The 17,084-nt window shown below is 42.7% G+C and overlaps 1 protein-coding gene across 1 annotated transcript; it reads left to right on the top strand.

Annotated features, from left to right (window-relative positions):
• The first annotated feature begins 14,684 nt into the window (after positions 1-14,684).
• On the top strand, positions 14,685-15,626 carry LOC142290545 (olfactory receptor 5G9-like). The gene has a single exon (XM_075334509.1). It carries the CDS (start codon positions 14,685-14,687, stop codon positions 15,624-15,626), a length of 942 nt encoding a protein of 313 aa, XP_075190624.1.
• The last annotated feature ends 1,458 nt before the right edge of the window (positions 15,627-17,084 follow it).

The raw sequence follows: 17,084 nt of genomic DNA, 5'->3' as shown, positions 1-17,084 counted from the left end.
CTTTATGGAAAAGCAAAACGCATGCCTTTTGGCATGAAAACGCTGCAGTTCAAAACGGACCTAAAAAGCAGCTGAAATGCAAGTGAAAACGCAAAGTGCGGACACAGCCTAAATCTTCAATTGAAGGTTGGTATTTCGTATGCTTCAACCCAAGCAAGCCACCGCTTTCCCCCAGCAGTCATTATCTCCACTCCCCCTCCTTTCCCCTCAGCAGTCATTATCTCCTCTCTCCCTGCCCCAGCAGTCATTATCTCTTTTCCCCAGCAATCAATATCTCCTCTCCCCCCAGCATTCAATAGCTCTTGCCCCCCTCCCACAGCAGTCATTATCTCATCGCCCCCTCCCTTCCCCCAGCAGTCATTATCTCCTCTCTCCCAATCAATCATCTCCTTTTCCCAAGCAGTCATTACCACCTCTCCCCAGCAGTCATGATCTCCTCTCCCTACCTGTGATCAGTCATATCTCTTCTCCCCTTCCCTCCCCCAGGAGTCATTATCTCCTCTTCCCCAGGAGTCATTATCTCCTCTTCCCTCCAGCTATCATTTTCTCTTCTCCCTCCAGCAGTCATTATCTCTTCTCCCTCCAGCAGTCATTATCTCCCCTCAGCAGTCATTATCTCCCCTCAGCAGTCATTATCTCCTCTCCCTCCAGCAGTCATTATTTCCTCTCCCTCAACAGTCATTATTTCCTCTCCCTCCAGCAGTCATTATGTCCTCTCCCCCAGGCAGTCATTATGTCCTCTCCCCCTCCTTGCCCCTGAGCAGTCAATATCTCTCCCTCCAGTAGTCATCATCTCCTCTCCCTCCAGTAGTCATCATCTCCTCTCCCTCCAGCAGTCATCATTTCCTCTCCCTCCAGCAGTCATTATTTCCTCTCCCTCCAGCAGTCATTATTTCCTCTCCCTCCAGCAGTCATTATTTCCTCTCCCTCCAGCAGTCATGATCTCCTCTCCCTCCAGAAGTCATTATTTCCTCTCCCTCCAGCAGTCATTATCTCCTCTCCCTCCAGCAGTCATTATCTCCTCTCTCCAGACAGTCATTATCTCCTCTACCCCTACCCTTCCCCCAGCAGTCATTATCTCCTCTCCCTCCAGCAGTCATTATTTTCTCTCCCTCCAGAAGTCATTATCTCCTCTCCCCAGGCAGTCATTATCTTCTCTCCCTCTCCCCTCAGCAGTCATTATCTCTTCTCCCTCTCCCCCAGCAGTCATTATTTCCTCTCCCTCTGCAACCACCCTTCCTCCAACAGTCATTATCTCCTCTCCCCCTCCTTCTCCCTGAACAGTCAATATTTCCTCTCCCTCTCCCCCAAGCAGTTATTATCTCCTCTCTCCCAGCAGCCACAGCAGCTGTGTGCAGCAGCCACACTGGCGCAATGTAATATTTCCTGGCGCCCACCTGCAATGGCGCCTGTCTTCATGCTCCACTCCAGAGGGTTAGAGCTAGACATGTATAAAGAGTAACTCCAGCACTCAAAAGCCATAGACAAAAGATCAATTCAATGTTTTGTTTTTTATTTTCTGCAAAAAGGAGTGCAGCTTAACCTAAGCATAATGAAGTTTCAGCCTCTGAAAAATCCTTAATCAAGGTTTTGCCTAAACAAAAAAAAAATCTGAGTATACAAACCTACAAACACCAGTTGTGAATATCATACAAATTTACAAATATTAACAATAATATTGCAGGTGAGTACAAAGGTGAAGAGCACATACGTATAAGGCATTGAGGTTACTGGAAAAGCAGTCTCCAATATCAGACGGTACTCAGGGCGTCTGTGGTACAGGTAAGGTGTCATAGGTTAGCCATCATTGCCGTAGGATGATGTCAATTTACATACAGTGCTGATGAAGACGTTGGCGCTATATCAATACCTTAAATATAAGAAAATTAAACATTGTAATGCATAGTTAATGGAAAACGTGTCCCACCACAATTTACAATTCATGGTAGAACTTCCAAAACTATGAAAATCACATAGCAATGTTCATCCTACACCTCCTGATTCATGAGACTAATTCTAGAGAAGCAGAAGAGACTGACACATGCACATGTAGTGTCTTTGACAGTCTCAGCTTTGTTACATCTGAACACAATGGTCAGCTATGAGATGCTGAAGTTGGTTTCTTATTCGTCCAGTTTCTTATTCGAGGTTGAAATTGTTTTTTTGTTCGGCAGTTACTGTTTTTTCTCTTTTTCACAGGTTGAACAATAAAAATAAAAAATCACAAGAGTACAGTACAATATAGTGAAGTGCCCTGTTGTGAATACACTTAAAAACAGCTACAAACATTGGAAAACTGGCACAAAAATGGGCATAAAAGTCAGCATCAAAGTATGTTATTGAAAGGGTTAAATGACTGATCATAGTGATGCCCCACATCTAATTTAGGTTACTCTTACCTCACCCAATTGGGTTCTGGCATTAGAACTGGCATCAAAGTGGGCAAATAACCAATTTTCAAAGAATGTAAATAAGTAACTGGTGTATTTAAGGGCCTAAATGACTCTGGGCCAGTGATCTCACACCAACAATACATACATAGTGATGCCCTGCATCAAACACGAGTCACTACAGCCTGGCCCAAATGGGTTCTGGGCATCAGAACTGGCATCAAAGTGGACAAAAAGCCAATTTTCACAGCTATGAATAAGTAAGGGGTTAAATGACTTTGGGTCAGTGGTGTACTGCCAGTGGAAACAGTTGACGCAACTGCTATGGGGCCCGTGATCTGGGGGGCCACCGACCACAGCGCCTGCTTCAGCTGGATGTGCATCCAGCTGATATGCATTGCGGCACAGAGACCTGTTAGGTCTCTGCGCTGCAAATGTGCCCATTATTTAAGGAAATTAAAATTCACTGCTCTCCACGCATGTAATGTCACCCACCTCTCTGCACTAAAGCCAAAGCTGAGAGGTGGGAGGGATTACGAGTGTGGGGAGCAGAGAATTAATTGCCTTTATTAGGCACATAATCACTCAGCCATCAGCTTAAAGCAGTTGCTGGATACACAAGGCAGAATTGGAGCAGTATGAACCAGGCTGTATTAGGATTGAATGCATAAAGCTGCATTAGGCCTGTGTAGACCATGCTGTTTTAGGACTGGATGTACGAGGTTGGATTAGAACAGTGTGGACCAGGCTGTTTTGGGACTGAATGTACGAGGCTCGATTAGAGCAGTATGGACCAGGCTGTTTTACGGCTGGATGCACAAGGATTGATTACAGCGGTATGGACCAGGCTGTTTTTGGACTGGGTGTACGAGGCTGAATTAAGGAAGTTGACACCAGGCTGGATGCGCCATGCTGTTATAGAGTGCAGAAGTGCAAGAAGTTCTCAAAATGGCAGCGCAACCCGTAATATGGCCTTTACACAGGCTGGGTCACATGGTGCATTGGCCAATCACAGCCATGCCAGTACTCGACATGGCTGCTGATGTGCCCACAGAAGAAAAGCTTGTTGATTGTCTGCACTGCAGCTTTTTAACAAACTTTATTAACAAACAAACATTACCCGAACTCTGAATTTGGACACAGACCTCTTTTTTAAGTTTGTATTAGAGTCTGAGAATTGGACTCCCGCTGTGCAGGACGAATCCTGAACTTTCACTTCGGGTTCGCTCATTTCTAGTTAAGAACTGTCATTTAGTGAGTTAGCGAAGAAGCTCTCTGACAAATTATGTTGCAGTATGACTATGCTTTAGTTTATATATCAGTAATTCCATTTGGACCTGATTTTGTGCCATTTCCTCTAGAAGGTAGAGGATTTTACTGAAGCCGGCCATAAACAAGGATTATTTATTTCATAATATGTACCTATTGTATTAAAAACACATGTAGACATTTTTATTTTGTTTCTTCTGTTTAGTTTTTATTTATAGTTTTCGAATTCTGTGCTGAATAATTTTGTAGTAGTTCCAATTCTTCATTGTCACCTGTTTTCATTTACACAGCCATAGGTAATAATAATAAAATGTTCTTTATCTGTTCCTATCATTAGCAGGGGCTTATTGCTAATCCCTGCCTAACTGTCCCTCTATACATTAGCATAGGTAAAGAGATCTTTAGAAAAAGTATTTCTAAAAATCTTTTATAATATACTAATGAGGCCAGCGACTAGTCAGAAGGGTGTTACTTCCCCTGGCTAATCAGCCCCCTTAGCATGTAAGTACACATCTGTGGTTGTACTAAAATGCTAATGAAAGTGCAGCATCAGAGACATGGTCCTGCTCACCTCCCGGCTGCCACCACTGGTTTTTGGCTCAGTGCACATAATGAGAAGTCCTGGATTTCGAGTCATGCGTACTATGAAGCTGGGTGTACGCGTCCCGGCTTCAAACTGGTGTAGTGCGCATGACTGTACATCCGGGGACATTCTGATCTTGTGCACTGAGCCGAAAACCAGCGGTGGCAGATGAGGTGAGAGCAACCATGTCTCTGATGCTGCACATTCATTAGCATGTTAGCACGCCCACAGGGGAGTACTACACATGCCGACTAGCCAAGGGAAGTAATGCTCTTGCAACTGGTCCCTGGTCCCTGGTCTCATTACCATAATATAAAGAATCTTTAGAAATAATTTTTTCTAAAGATCTCTTTATGTATTCATCTAAATGTAGGGACAGTTAGGCAGAGAGTAGAAATATATACCCAGAACTGCTCGTGGTTCTGGGTGCATATTGCACCTGACAGGTTCCCTTTAATAAAGATTAATTCATACAGCTCCAAATGAAGTCAGTAATAAATCCTAATGCAGTAAATAATGGCTAAGCTCCCCCTAGTGGTGACTACAGACAGACAAATTACTATAATTTAACTCAAAGTAATTAAAAAAAATAGATATAAACTTGCAAATAATAGAAATAATGAAGACCCTTTAACAGAGCATACAATCATTTTTAGCCATATCGAAATATAAATAGCTTAAAAAACAACAAAGTGTCACACAGGGATATGAAGATTCCAAGGGAAAAGAGGTCTCGGGGGACTCAGATGTGATATATCTATAACCTTCAACCTGGTCTTCCTTCATGGAACAATATATGTAATCAGGTAGGTGCTGCCTTATCATTTCAGTCTACAATGAGCAGGTAGGGCCGTCATCAATGCCACAATTGCTCTTCTTTTATCTTTTGATTCTTTTATCTATTTTGTTGCAGCCTATACATTGTGATGGCTATACTAGAGCATATGTTGTCAATTACAGAAGCAGCAAACATTTTTTTTTACAATTTGCTGGATCAGGCAAATTTCCGAAAATCCATAGGGTTGAAGGAAAGAGTATATTTTAATGGATTGTAGGGCATCTGCTCTGTTATATGGCTGGTATGTGTTGTCTGGGGGGCATACAGCACTATGTATATTTGCTTTATCTGATCAGCTATCTAACAAGCAGACAATGGATTAATTCACATGTCAGTATTTTACATCAGTGTATGTGTGCCAAAGCCAGGAGAGGAACTGACAGAGAAAAACTATTAATTGAAGGATTGATGTCGTTCAGTGTTTTGGAGACGCTCCTGGTTTTGGCAAATACAGTGCTAATAAAATACTGATCAAAATTAATGATGTGTGAATAATTATTATTATTATTATTATTATAGCGCCATTAAATCCATGGCGCTTTATATGTGAAAGGGGTATACATAATAGGGACACTATGAATGAAGCCTAACGACTTCAGGTCAGTACAATAATTTATGTTTCACGTCTGTTCCTTCAGATGAGATATGTATTACTGGATTTACATGTATTTAGGTTAACATTGTAATGAAATGAAGACATGGACTGGCTATATGCTATGCGCATAGTATTCTCTTGTGTTTTTGTCTATACCATTATGTTGGTCCTAAATAATACATTTACAGTTTATTACAAAAGTGAGTACACCCCTCACATTTTTGTAAATATTTTATTTTTTCTTTTCATAGGACAACACTGAAGATATGACACTTTGATACAATGTACAGTAGTCAGTGTAGAGCTTGTATAACTGTAAATTTGGTGTGCCCTCTAAATAACTCAACACCAAGCCATTAATGTCTAAACCGCTGGCAACAAAAGTGAGTACACCCCTAACTGAAACTGGTCAAATTGTTGACAAAGTGTCAATATTTTGTGAGGCTATCATTATTTCTAGCACTGCCTTACCCCTTTGAGCATGGAGTTCACTAGAGCCTCCCTGGTTGCCATTGGAATCCTCTTCCATCCTCCATGCCGACATCACGGAGTTGGTGGATGTTAGAGATCTTGCGCTCCTTCACCTTCCCTTTGAGGATGCCCCACAGATGCTCAATAGGGGTTAGGTCTAGAGATATGCTTGGCCAGTCCAACAATTTTATTTTCAGTTTCTGCATGGGTCATCTTAAAGGTGTGTTTGGGGTCGTTTTATGTTGGAATACTGCCCTGCGGCCCAGTTTCCAAAAGGAGGGAATCATGCTCTGCTTCAGTCTGTCAAAGTATATGTTGGCATTCATTATTCCCTCAATGAACTGTAGCTCCACACAGCTGGCAGTACTCATGCAGCCCCAAACCATGACACTCCCACCACCATGCTTGACTTTAGGCAAAACACACTTGTCTTTGTACTCCTCATCTGGTTGCCACCACACACACTTGACACCATCTGAACCAAAAAAGTTTATTTTGGTCTCATGAGACCACAGGACATGGTTCCAGTGATCCATGTCCTTAGTCTGCTTGTCTTGAGCAAGCTGTTTGTGGGCTTTCTTGTGCATCATCTTAGAAGAGGCTTCCTTCTGGGATGACAGCTATGGAGACCAATTTGATGCAGTGTGCGGCGTATGGTCTGAGAACTGACAGGCTCACCCTCCATCCCTTTAACCTCTGCAGCAATGCTGGCACGTGCACTCAGCTCCTTTGGTTGACCATGGCAAGGCCTGTCCTGAGTGTTACGTGTCTTGGCCACCATGTTGCAGCTCAGATTCAGGGTGTTGGCAATCTTCTTATAGCCGAGCACATCTTTATGTAGAGCAACATTTTTTTTTCAGATCCTCAGAAAAATTTTTGCCATGAGGTGCATGTTGAACTTCCAGTGACCAGTATGAGAGAGTGTGTGACCAATAACACCAAATTTAACACAGCTGCTCCCCATTCACAATTGAGACTTTGTAACACTAATGAGTCACATGACACCGGGGAGGGAAATGTCTAATTAGGCACGTTTTGGCCATTTTCACTTAGGGGTGTACTCACTTTTGTTGCCAGTGATTTAGACATTAATGGCTGTGCGTTGAGTTATTTAGACTGAATTTACACTGTTATACAAGCTGAACATTGAGTACTCTACATTGTTTTAAAGTGAACAATTTTCAGTGTTGTCCCATGAAAAGGTATAAGGCTATGTGCGCACTAGAGATGTGAAGTTTCTCGAGAAAATCTTCTCGAGAAACTTCTGGGAGTGAAGATTTGCTGAACTCCGGAAAAAATCCGCGGCAAAACTGCATGCGGATTTGCCGCGGATTTGCCGCGGATTAGCCGCGGAATTGCCGTGGAATTGCCGCGATTTTCCCGCGGGTGGTTCCCTGCGGATTTTTGCAGGCTGTACTGCAGAAATCCGCGGGATACCTGCGGATTTAATGGACATGTTCATTTTCTCAAGAAAGTTTCTCGAGAAATTTCCGCACCGAAACTTTCTTGAGAAAAATCCGCACCAGTGCGCACAGCTTTTTTTTTTTCTCATAGAATTTCATGGGAAATGTCTGCACAAAGATTGCAGACATTTCTCAAGAAATTTCCGCGGCAAATCCGCGGGTAAATCCGCGGGTATTTTGCTCTAGTGCGCACATAGCCTAATAAAATATCTACAAGAATGTGAGAGGTGTACTCACTTTTGGGATATACTGTAGCACCTAATGAGCATAGATGTTACTGCAATGAGAAATAATTGAAAAAAAATCAATATAACTTTGATCATAAATGTAAAAATTCTTCATCAATAGCATGTTTTGTTTATTAATAATTATTGATTACCGACATCATTATAGTCAGGGAAAGCAGACCACATGAATAAAAGTGAAACAAATATTGAAAGGAAGAGTTTATTTTTATGTACTGATTAGGTATAAAGAAAAAGCTTTCTCTATTATTTGTGCATAAAGCCGGATTTAAACTGGGTATTTTCGTGCAGCTTACAATACAATATGTTTTTACACAAGAGTGGATACTAGAAAAATGGAAGTAAAGTATTAGGTTTTGTTCACATCACATTTTTGCTACACATTCATGGCTCTGTCAGGGCTTCTGACTGCCGCCCTCTGGAATGGGATTCTGATGTATCTGCTGATGGGGCCATTGGTTTTAATGAAACAGAGTCACTTTGTCTTCTGTCTGAAGTACGGTAATTGTTTTGGCAAATTGCAGTCAACAGCATTTTGGTGCCCTCCTTAAAAAGACGGACATTGCCGATATTGTCAGACAGAGCACATCACAAAGTGACTATATTTAATTAAAATCAATTGCCCTTTCAGCAGATACATCTGAATCTTGTTTTACAGGGCTTCAGATGGAAGCGGGCGGCATGGTGGCTCAGTGGTTAGCACTGAAGCCTTGCAGCGCTGGGGTCCTGGGTTCAATTCCCATCAAGGGCAAGATTGTGACCTCAATTCGGTAGGAGAACTGTTATCAAAGCCAATGGAAGTACATGACCTATGCCAGTAAAAGCACCTGAGGAAGACCAGACTACGCTGGTCAAGGTGCAGAGCTCCGACTTTGTGATCAAGCCTCAGACTACGCCAGTCAAGATCCAGAGTCAGGCCATTGATTCCTATGCAGAGATACAATACTGGTTGGGGACCTAGGCCACACTTTAGAGCATGGAGGTTGTCAGCCAGTGGAGGCTGTGCCATCTTGGACCTTGTGCCGCCAGGGTCTGTGTACTGTTTAGTACTGCTTAGATAAGTAGATGACAGTAACAAATAGAATGACCCTGACATTTCCCTGCTAGAGGGATCTACAGTACAACACTGCCAACAGTGACCGTTAAGGTACTGTTACACTAAACAACATACCAGCGATCCCGACAACGATACAAGCTGTTAGGGATCGCTGGTAAGTCTCTAGGAGGTCGCTGGTGAGATGTCACACTGTCTGACCTTAACAACGACGCACCGGCGATCCATGACAACTTGTACAACAACATCGTTGGTCACTGAGACCATGTCACATTGAACAATTAGCAACATATAGGCGTGCATCTACGTTGCCTTTTCCGCGCCCCCCCCCCTGCTCCTATTGGTGGTCGTAAGTGCATAGTGACTGGGCGTAGTGACTTGCCTTGCTTCCATCCAAAGGTTCTGGATTGCAGATCACAGTAGAGTCCTCCGGGCTGTGAATCGGCAAACCAGCACGCAAGCCTGGAGGTGTCTAGTACGATCCGAAAAGCAGTATGTGCTTGTGAACAAAGGACGGAAGTGCGACCTTGTTGCCTTCTTTTCAAGTAAAGCTGTAGTCATGACCACCAGTAGGAGTTGAAGAGGGCGTTGTAAAGAAAAGGCAAAACCACACCTGCGTCGCTGAATTCTGAGTCGCCAACAAAGTTGCTCATTGTTGATATGGTGTCAGACAGGTTGCCCAGCGGGACACCAACAACCAAAAAATGGTCCAGACCATTCAGCAACAACCAGCGACCTCACAGCAGGGGCCGGGTTGTTGCTGGATGTCACACACAGCAACAACGCTAGCAACATCGCTGCTACGTCACAAAAGTCATGCCTCAGCAGCGATGTTGCTAGCGATGTTGTTTAGTGAGACGTGGCCTTTAGTTAGTGGGAGAATAATACGGTGTAAAGAATAATGTGATTGTAATGTGTATTTCTGTGTTGCTGATTTATCCTATGTGAACTACTCTGATTTACGATGGTGACTTGTCATATCATTATCCCTCTTAATCTTTAATTTGCATAAAGTTAATAAAACCATTATTGATTCAGTCACTAACGATTCCTCATTGTCTGTGTGTCTTGCGATGTTTGGCTCTGCACACACCTGCTGGCACAGCATCGTCAGACTCTGTCCACACCACAGAGTCTGATAAGCAACTCGAGGCTTCTGTATTGTTCAGCCAGAGCTGGGCGTCCGCTGGTTCAGGTTCACTGGTTTTCAGCTCTGCAGCAGTTAATTCCTGCAGACTGGTGAGCAGGACCTAAGCGCTCAGGTTGCTGATTGCCATGTGCAGCTGTCTCCTCCCTATTTAAAGCATGGCACCCTTCCTATATGTGCCGATGATAGCTTCAGCTCCAGCAATCCCGGTTTTGGTGATTTTCCTCTTTATAGTGATCCATGTTGTGTGGTGAGAGCGTTCCCCTGTTGTACCTTACTCCCCCCCCTTTTCTTTTGTTTACCAGTACACTTATAGTGTTTCCTATGTGTTTTGAGTGCTGTGTGTACAAGTTTCCGTTCTCCCTTGTTCGTGTCATTTTGTGGGGTTTTGTCTTTGTGTTTTTCGGCCTGCCCCATAGGTGTGGGAGAGTAAGATCAGGGCTCGGACAGGAGTTAGGGTAACGCTGGGGGCTTGGACCTGGTTACCATCAAACCTACCTCCGAATAAGGGATAGCGCAGGGACTCTAGTCTGACGGCCAGCCTAGGGACACCTGTCCCGTCATTACACACCCTGTGACACCTCATGACAATGCGTCGTTACATTTGATCTCCTGTCTTACATACAGTGGGGGAAAAAAGTATTTAGTCAGGCGCCAATTGTGCAAGTTCTCCTACTTAAAAAGATGAGAGAGGCCTGTAATTGACATCATAGGTAGACCACAACTATGAGAGACAAAATGAGAAAACAAATGCAGAAAATCACCTTGTCTGATTTGGCAAGATTTTTTTTGGCAAATTATGGTAGAAAATAAGTATTTAGTCATCTAACAACATGCAATATTTCTGGCTTTCACAGACTGTAACTTCTTCTTTAAGAGGCTCCTCTGTCCTCCACTCATTACCTGTAGTAATGGCACCTGTTTGAACTTGTTATCCGTATAAAAGACACCTATCTAAAACCTCAAACAGTCACACTCCAAAAATTGTTTAAAAAAAGTGAGAGTCCTCAGTGGTTGATACCTTTTTAATGGCTAACTGAAAAGATGGTAATATATAGCAAGCTTTCCAGACTGCTCAGGTCTCTTCATCAGGCTCAGTATAACACCATATCTGAAGAGTCACATATTATACACAACAGGACATTAGAATAGAGCAGTAAATAAGACAAGTTATGTGAAGCAGAAGGGGACAATCAGTTGTGGCAGTTGAGGATTCTCAGTTCTTTTCATGGCTAGTTTACTATACCTAGACACCACTTCTATTCCTGTAGCTGCCGCCGTTCTCAAGCTAATGGCGGTGGACACACTGTATACAGCATTCTAACATGCTGTATGTAAGAGCCCAGGCCGCGTGTAGAACTTAAAAATGACTTTATAATACTCACCTAAACGGTTGGCTCGGTGTAGAATGGTCAGATGGGTGTCTCCGTTCTCCGGGTGCGGCGCCTCCTCTTTCAGCCATCTCGGTCCTCCTTCTTCTGAGGCCTGGGTGCATGACGCATGATACATCATGCACACAGAAAGAGGAGGCGCCACAGCCATTCTGCACCGAACCGACCATTTAGGTAAGTATTATAAAGTCATTTTTATGTTCTACACAGTGGCCTGGGCTTTTATATACAGCATGTTAGAATGCTGTATACAAGAACCCAGTGGTGGTGGCCGCAGCTTATAGTGACCAAATCTGGTGATCGGTTCCCTTTAAGGGGGGGTGGGGGTGATCACATTATATTTACCTATCCTAGGCCATCAGCTGACTCCTTGGACCATCTAGTCCCCACCATCACTGATTATCCAGCTAGGTCTTTGATTCTTCTGGCACATGGAATTCACATGGAGGGTGGAAGAGTTCCAGATCTGAATGGAAAATTGAGGATGGCTGGGAGTTGCATGCAGTAGCAGTGTAGGCCTTGTTCACACACTGTGTTTTTATCCTTGTTTTTTTATATTTTTGCTGCAGAACTGTCTTGAGAAAATGTTTGTAACCTTTCTGCAGACATTCCCCAGCAAAACCTATGGAAAAAAAATAGCTGTGCGCACACTGCGTTTTTTCCTTAAGAACATTCTTTCTGCAGAATTTCTTGAGACAAAAAATGTGCATCTCACTTCTTTTCTGCAGGTACTTGCGTTTTTTGGCATAGATAATGGTAAAAAAACCGCAGGGACCAACCTGAGGAAAAACGCACCGAAAACACAGAAACGCTTGCGTTTTTTGGTGCGTTATTGGTGCGTTTTTTGAATGCAAGTGCACTAATCTTTCAGACTCTCAAGAAATTTCTCGAGAAAAATCCTTTTTCTAGTAAGGAATCCACTGAGGGCCTAGGAGAAGTGAGTGATGTGTCTAATATTTTCTCACCCCCTCTGTTTATGATGCTTTGGAGTCTGAGGATAAACTGTAATTGGGGCCTTTATATTCAGACAGATTCTATTCAGACCAAATCAATTCTCTTCAAAAGGAACATCCAAAGATCTGCTCTTCTTCACATTTGACAGTCTTTGAGAAATATTACTTTACAAATATTCACATTTCCGAATGCAAAAGCATAATTCCACAATTAAGACTAAGGAGACATACATACAGATCCAAACCATTTTCCACCATTGTGGGAAATATGTCTCACGTGGAATCATCAAGTTAACCATATAAGGTCCATATAAAATAATAACTAATGACTTTAATCCAAAATAAGGATAGTAATTATGAAGATACCAGTCATTACTTGTGGGATGTCGTTTATTTTTGTTATTCTTTAACCCCTTCCTGACATAGAAGCACAATTTCCATTTTTGCATTTCATTTTTTTTTCCCTTTCTTTCAAGATGAAGGTTTTTTGTTTTTTTTTTTGTGGAATGAATTGTACTTTTGAATGACATCATTCTTTTTAACGCAAAATGTAGAAGACGGTGGAAAAATTTTACGGCATACACTGTGCTGTAAAAATTACCTTGCAGTATGATTCTCCTCGAAAGTACGGTTATGTCGGTACCAAACTTGTCCAGCATTTTTTTTTTTATTATTTTAGTGGCGAAAAGTAAATTGGAAATTTGGAAAAAATGTTTTGATTTTGTTATCATGGTCCAAGACCAAGGCCAGTAATGTTTTCATTTTTCAGTGCATGGAGCGGTGTGAGGGCTTATTTTTTACAAGGCGAAACATATTTATTGATACCAGTTTGTAATAAATGATATTTTGATCGCCTCTTATTGCAGTGACCAAAAACTGTTGAGGTTTTGACATTTCCTGTTTTATATATTTTGATAGATCACACTTTGTATGGACGCAGTGATACCACATATATGTATTTTATTTATTTTTTAAATATCTATATTTTCAATAGGGGAAAAAGTTGGTAATTCAAACTTTCATGTTTTTTATATTTTTCCTATTTTTTAAAACTTGTTTTCTTACTTTTCACTGTATTTGTTATTGTGCTTATGGGACATGAACCTATTCGGTCAAAGAAGACAATGAATTTTGCATTATAAAGCAACACTGTGGTATTTCTGTATATTACAAAAATCATGGTCTCCTTTGCAGTCCAGCGACAGGCTGGGTTTCTGCCACAGATGTGTCATGGGTGACAGACAGTCCTGTGGTGTCCGGCTATAGAAGGTCACAGCGTTTGGCTGCACAAACTGCTCCCTGACTTTCTATCATTCCTGCTTGGTTTTCATTGCTTTCCCTTTAGGACCCTGTTCAGCCTGTCACCTGCTGCTCATCAGTACTTCCCTTGTCTTCATATATCTTCACCTCCTATTACTTTGTGCTTGGTGATATTTCATGCATCTTTATCAAGTATTCAGTGCGAGCAGGCGGCTTGCAGTCATCTGTAGAATCTTGGTGGTTGTTGCAGCTTCTCTCCCTGAGTCAACTAGAAATAGTTTGGTTGTCGTTTTCCCTTTTTCATTATCCCTGTGTGTCCTTTAGCATCTAGTGGGGTTGACGAAGAACTCATGCCATCCGCTCCCTACCTAGGGTCCAGATCAGGGTCAGCCTAGGCTCATGTATCTGACTCGGCGCATAGGTGCAGATCCTATCTAGGGTGGAACCCAAGGCCCAGTGGTGGGCTTGGTCAGGGGTCACCATCACACAGTCACACAGGGTTTCCCCTCCCTTTCGCCATTCACTTGGTACTTACCCATAGCTAGTGCGACAGTTTCAATGAAGTGATGTGATGATAGGCACTGAGGTCTTCAACAAAACCCAGGCTGTCATAGCAACTGATTGGCGCCTCGCGATCCTATCACGAGAAAGCCGATGGGCACATAGAATGACATTACTCCATGCCGGAAAATATTAACAGTGGCATTCAACAGGTTAACAGCTCCAGCCGTGGCTGTTAGACGTAAGTCCTGGCTGTGTGATACAGCCATTATCTGCTCGGTATGGGGCAGATTCACTCCCTGAGCTCCATATCGCGGCATATATGTACACCATATGTCGATAAGTGTTTAAAGGGCTTATATGAAAAATGAATGAAGCTGGGCTGCAATATTTGGCATATACCATGAATAAAAGTGTTGTGTTTTGTGGAAGCCATGTTTTTCTTGTCTCATACAAACTATTGAATGGGCTAAATACTAATGTAAAACTGTAAACAATATATCTTCCTTACAGAAATATTTTACATGGCAGAGTGGAATAACACACAGTTTACTGAATTTATTCTCCTTGGACTGACAGATAATCCTAAACTTGAGATCGCACTCTTTGTCCTCTTCCTTATCTTCTATATTATCACCCTTACTGGTAATCTTGGCATCTTAGTGGCTATCAGGGCAGATTCCCGGCTCCACACTCCCATGTATTTTTTTCTCAACAATTTATCGTTCTTAGATCTGTGTTATGCCACCATTATCACGCCCAAAACATTGGTGAATTTTATGTCAAAGAAAAAATCCATTGGCTACGTAGAATGTGCTGTTCAGATGTATTTCTTCGCTGCTTCAGTGACCACTGAATGCTTCCTATTGGGGATCATGGCCTATGATCGCTACGCAGCAATATGCAACCCACTGTTATATTCAGTTGTCATGAGTAAAAGAATTTGTTTGCAGTTTGTGGCTGGTGCATACACTCTGGGATACCTCAATGCCACCCTACATACCATCACCACTTTCCGACTTCCATTCTGCAAGACCAACAAGATCGATCACTTCTACTGTGACGTTCCTCCTCTCCTCAAACTGTCCTGCATCAAGACTACCATGAATGAAATATTGATGTTTATATTCGGAGGTTTTGCAGAAACAAGCTCCCTCACCACCATCATAGTCTCTTACACCTACATTATATCCAGCATACTTAGAATTCGCTCAGTGGAGGGGAGGAAGAAGGCATTTTCCACCTGTGCTTCTCACTTTACAGCCGTCACGATATTTTACAGCACCATTCTCTTCATGTACTTGAGACCTTCTTCTACTTATTCCATGGACCAGGACAGATTTGCATCTGTGTTCTACAGTGTCATAATACCTATGCTTAATCCATTGATTTATAGTTTGCGGAACAATGAAGTGGCACAAGCCTTGAAGAAAATTAGATCAAAATATTGTTGTAAAGGCAAATAAAAAAATTGACCATTTCATTATATTTTATCTAAAAGGTTTATTGTATTATTGTACAGTTTGAACTTTTGAATGTATTTTGCTCTAAAGGGTGCTTTACATGCTGCGATATCGCTAACAATATATCGTCGGGGTCACGGTTATTGTGACGCACATCCGGCGTCGTTCGCGACATCGCAGCATGTAACACCTCTGAGCGACCTAAAACGATCGCAAAAGAGGTAAAACTCGTTGTTATTGGAGAGGTCGCTCCAACACCAAAAATTGTTGACAGGTGAGTAGCGAGGTTGTTTGTCGTTCCTGTGGCAGCACACATCGCTATGTGTGACACCGCAGGAACGAGGAAACTCACCATACCAGCGTCCCGCCGGCAATGAGGAAGGAAGGAGGTGGGCGGGATGTTTGGCCCGCTCATCTCCGCCCCTCCTCTGCTATTGGGTGGCCACTTAGTGATGTCGCTATGATGCTGAATGAACCGCCCCCTTAGAAAGGAGGCAGTTCGCCGTCACAGCGAAGTTGCTAGGCAGGTAAGTCCATGTGACGGGTGTTAGCAATGTTGTGCGCCACAGGCAGCGATTTGCCCGTATCCAACAACCGACGGGGTGGGTTCGCTTGCTAGCGATATCGGTACCGATATCGCAGCATGTAAAGTACGGTTAAGAAGGGATATAATTATAAGGTTGCATTTGATTTTTTTCTCAATGGAAAAATTTCCACAAATTAATAGAATTAATATGAATTTGCTAAAAATTACTTTGAAATATAAATGCACAGATCAGTAACAGGAAATTAAAGCAAATCTGTTAGGTGCAAAATGCACCCATAACCGCGAACAATTCTGGGTGCATATTGCTAACCCCTGCCTAACCGTCCCTGTGTCTAGTAGCATACATAAGGAGATCTTTAGAAAAAGTGTTTTTAAAGATCCTCTATGATATGCTAATGAGCACAGGGACTAGTTGCAAGGGAGTTAGTTCCTGCTATTCCACCCTCTTAGCATGTTAGCACGCCCAGAGGCACGTGTTAACATGCTATTCAATGCTCATTGCCAGTGTCATCAGTGGTGACGCGCGTACCTGTGTCCATTGTCACCGCATCAGACACCTGACAGTGCGCATGATCAGAAGTCTCAGCACTTAATAGGCGGCACGGTGGCTCAGTGGTTAGCAATGCAGTCTTGCAGCGCTGGGGTCCTGGGTTCAAATCCCACCAAGGACCTCATCTGCAAGGAGTTTTTATGTTCTCCCCGTGTTTGTGTGGGTTTCCTCCGGGTACTCCGGTTTCCTCCCACACTCCAAAACATACTGAGGGGGCACTTAGATTGTGAGCCCCAATGCAGACAGTGTTGCCATTGTACGTAAAGCACTGTGGAATTAATAGCGCTATATAAATTAATAAATATTATTATTATCACTTCCGGTTATGCGCACTAGACCTCTGAAGCCGGGACGCATACACCTG

This window comes from Anomaloglossus baeobatrachus, chromosome 2 (genome assembly GCF_048569485.1).
Source record: "Anomaloglossus baeobatrachus isolate aAnoBae1 chromosome 2, aAnoBae1.hap1, whole genome shotgun sequence".
Taxonomy (NCBI): domain Eukaryota; kingdom Metazoa; phylum Chordata; class Amphibia; order Anura; family Aromobatidae; genus Anomaloglossus; species Anomaloglossus baeobatrachus.
Note: the sequence above shows the minus strand (reverse complement) of the source record. Positions and strands in the feature narration are given on the sequence as shown.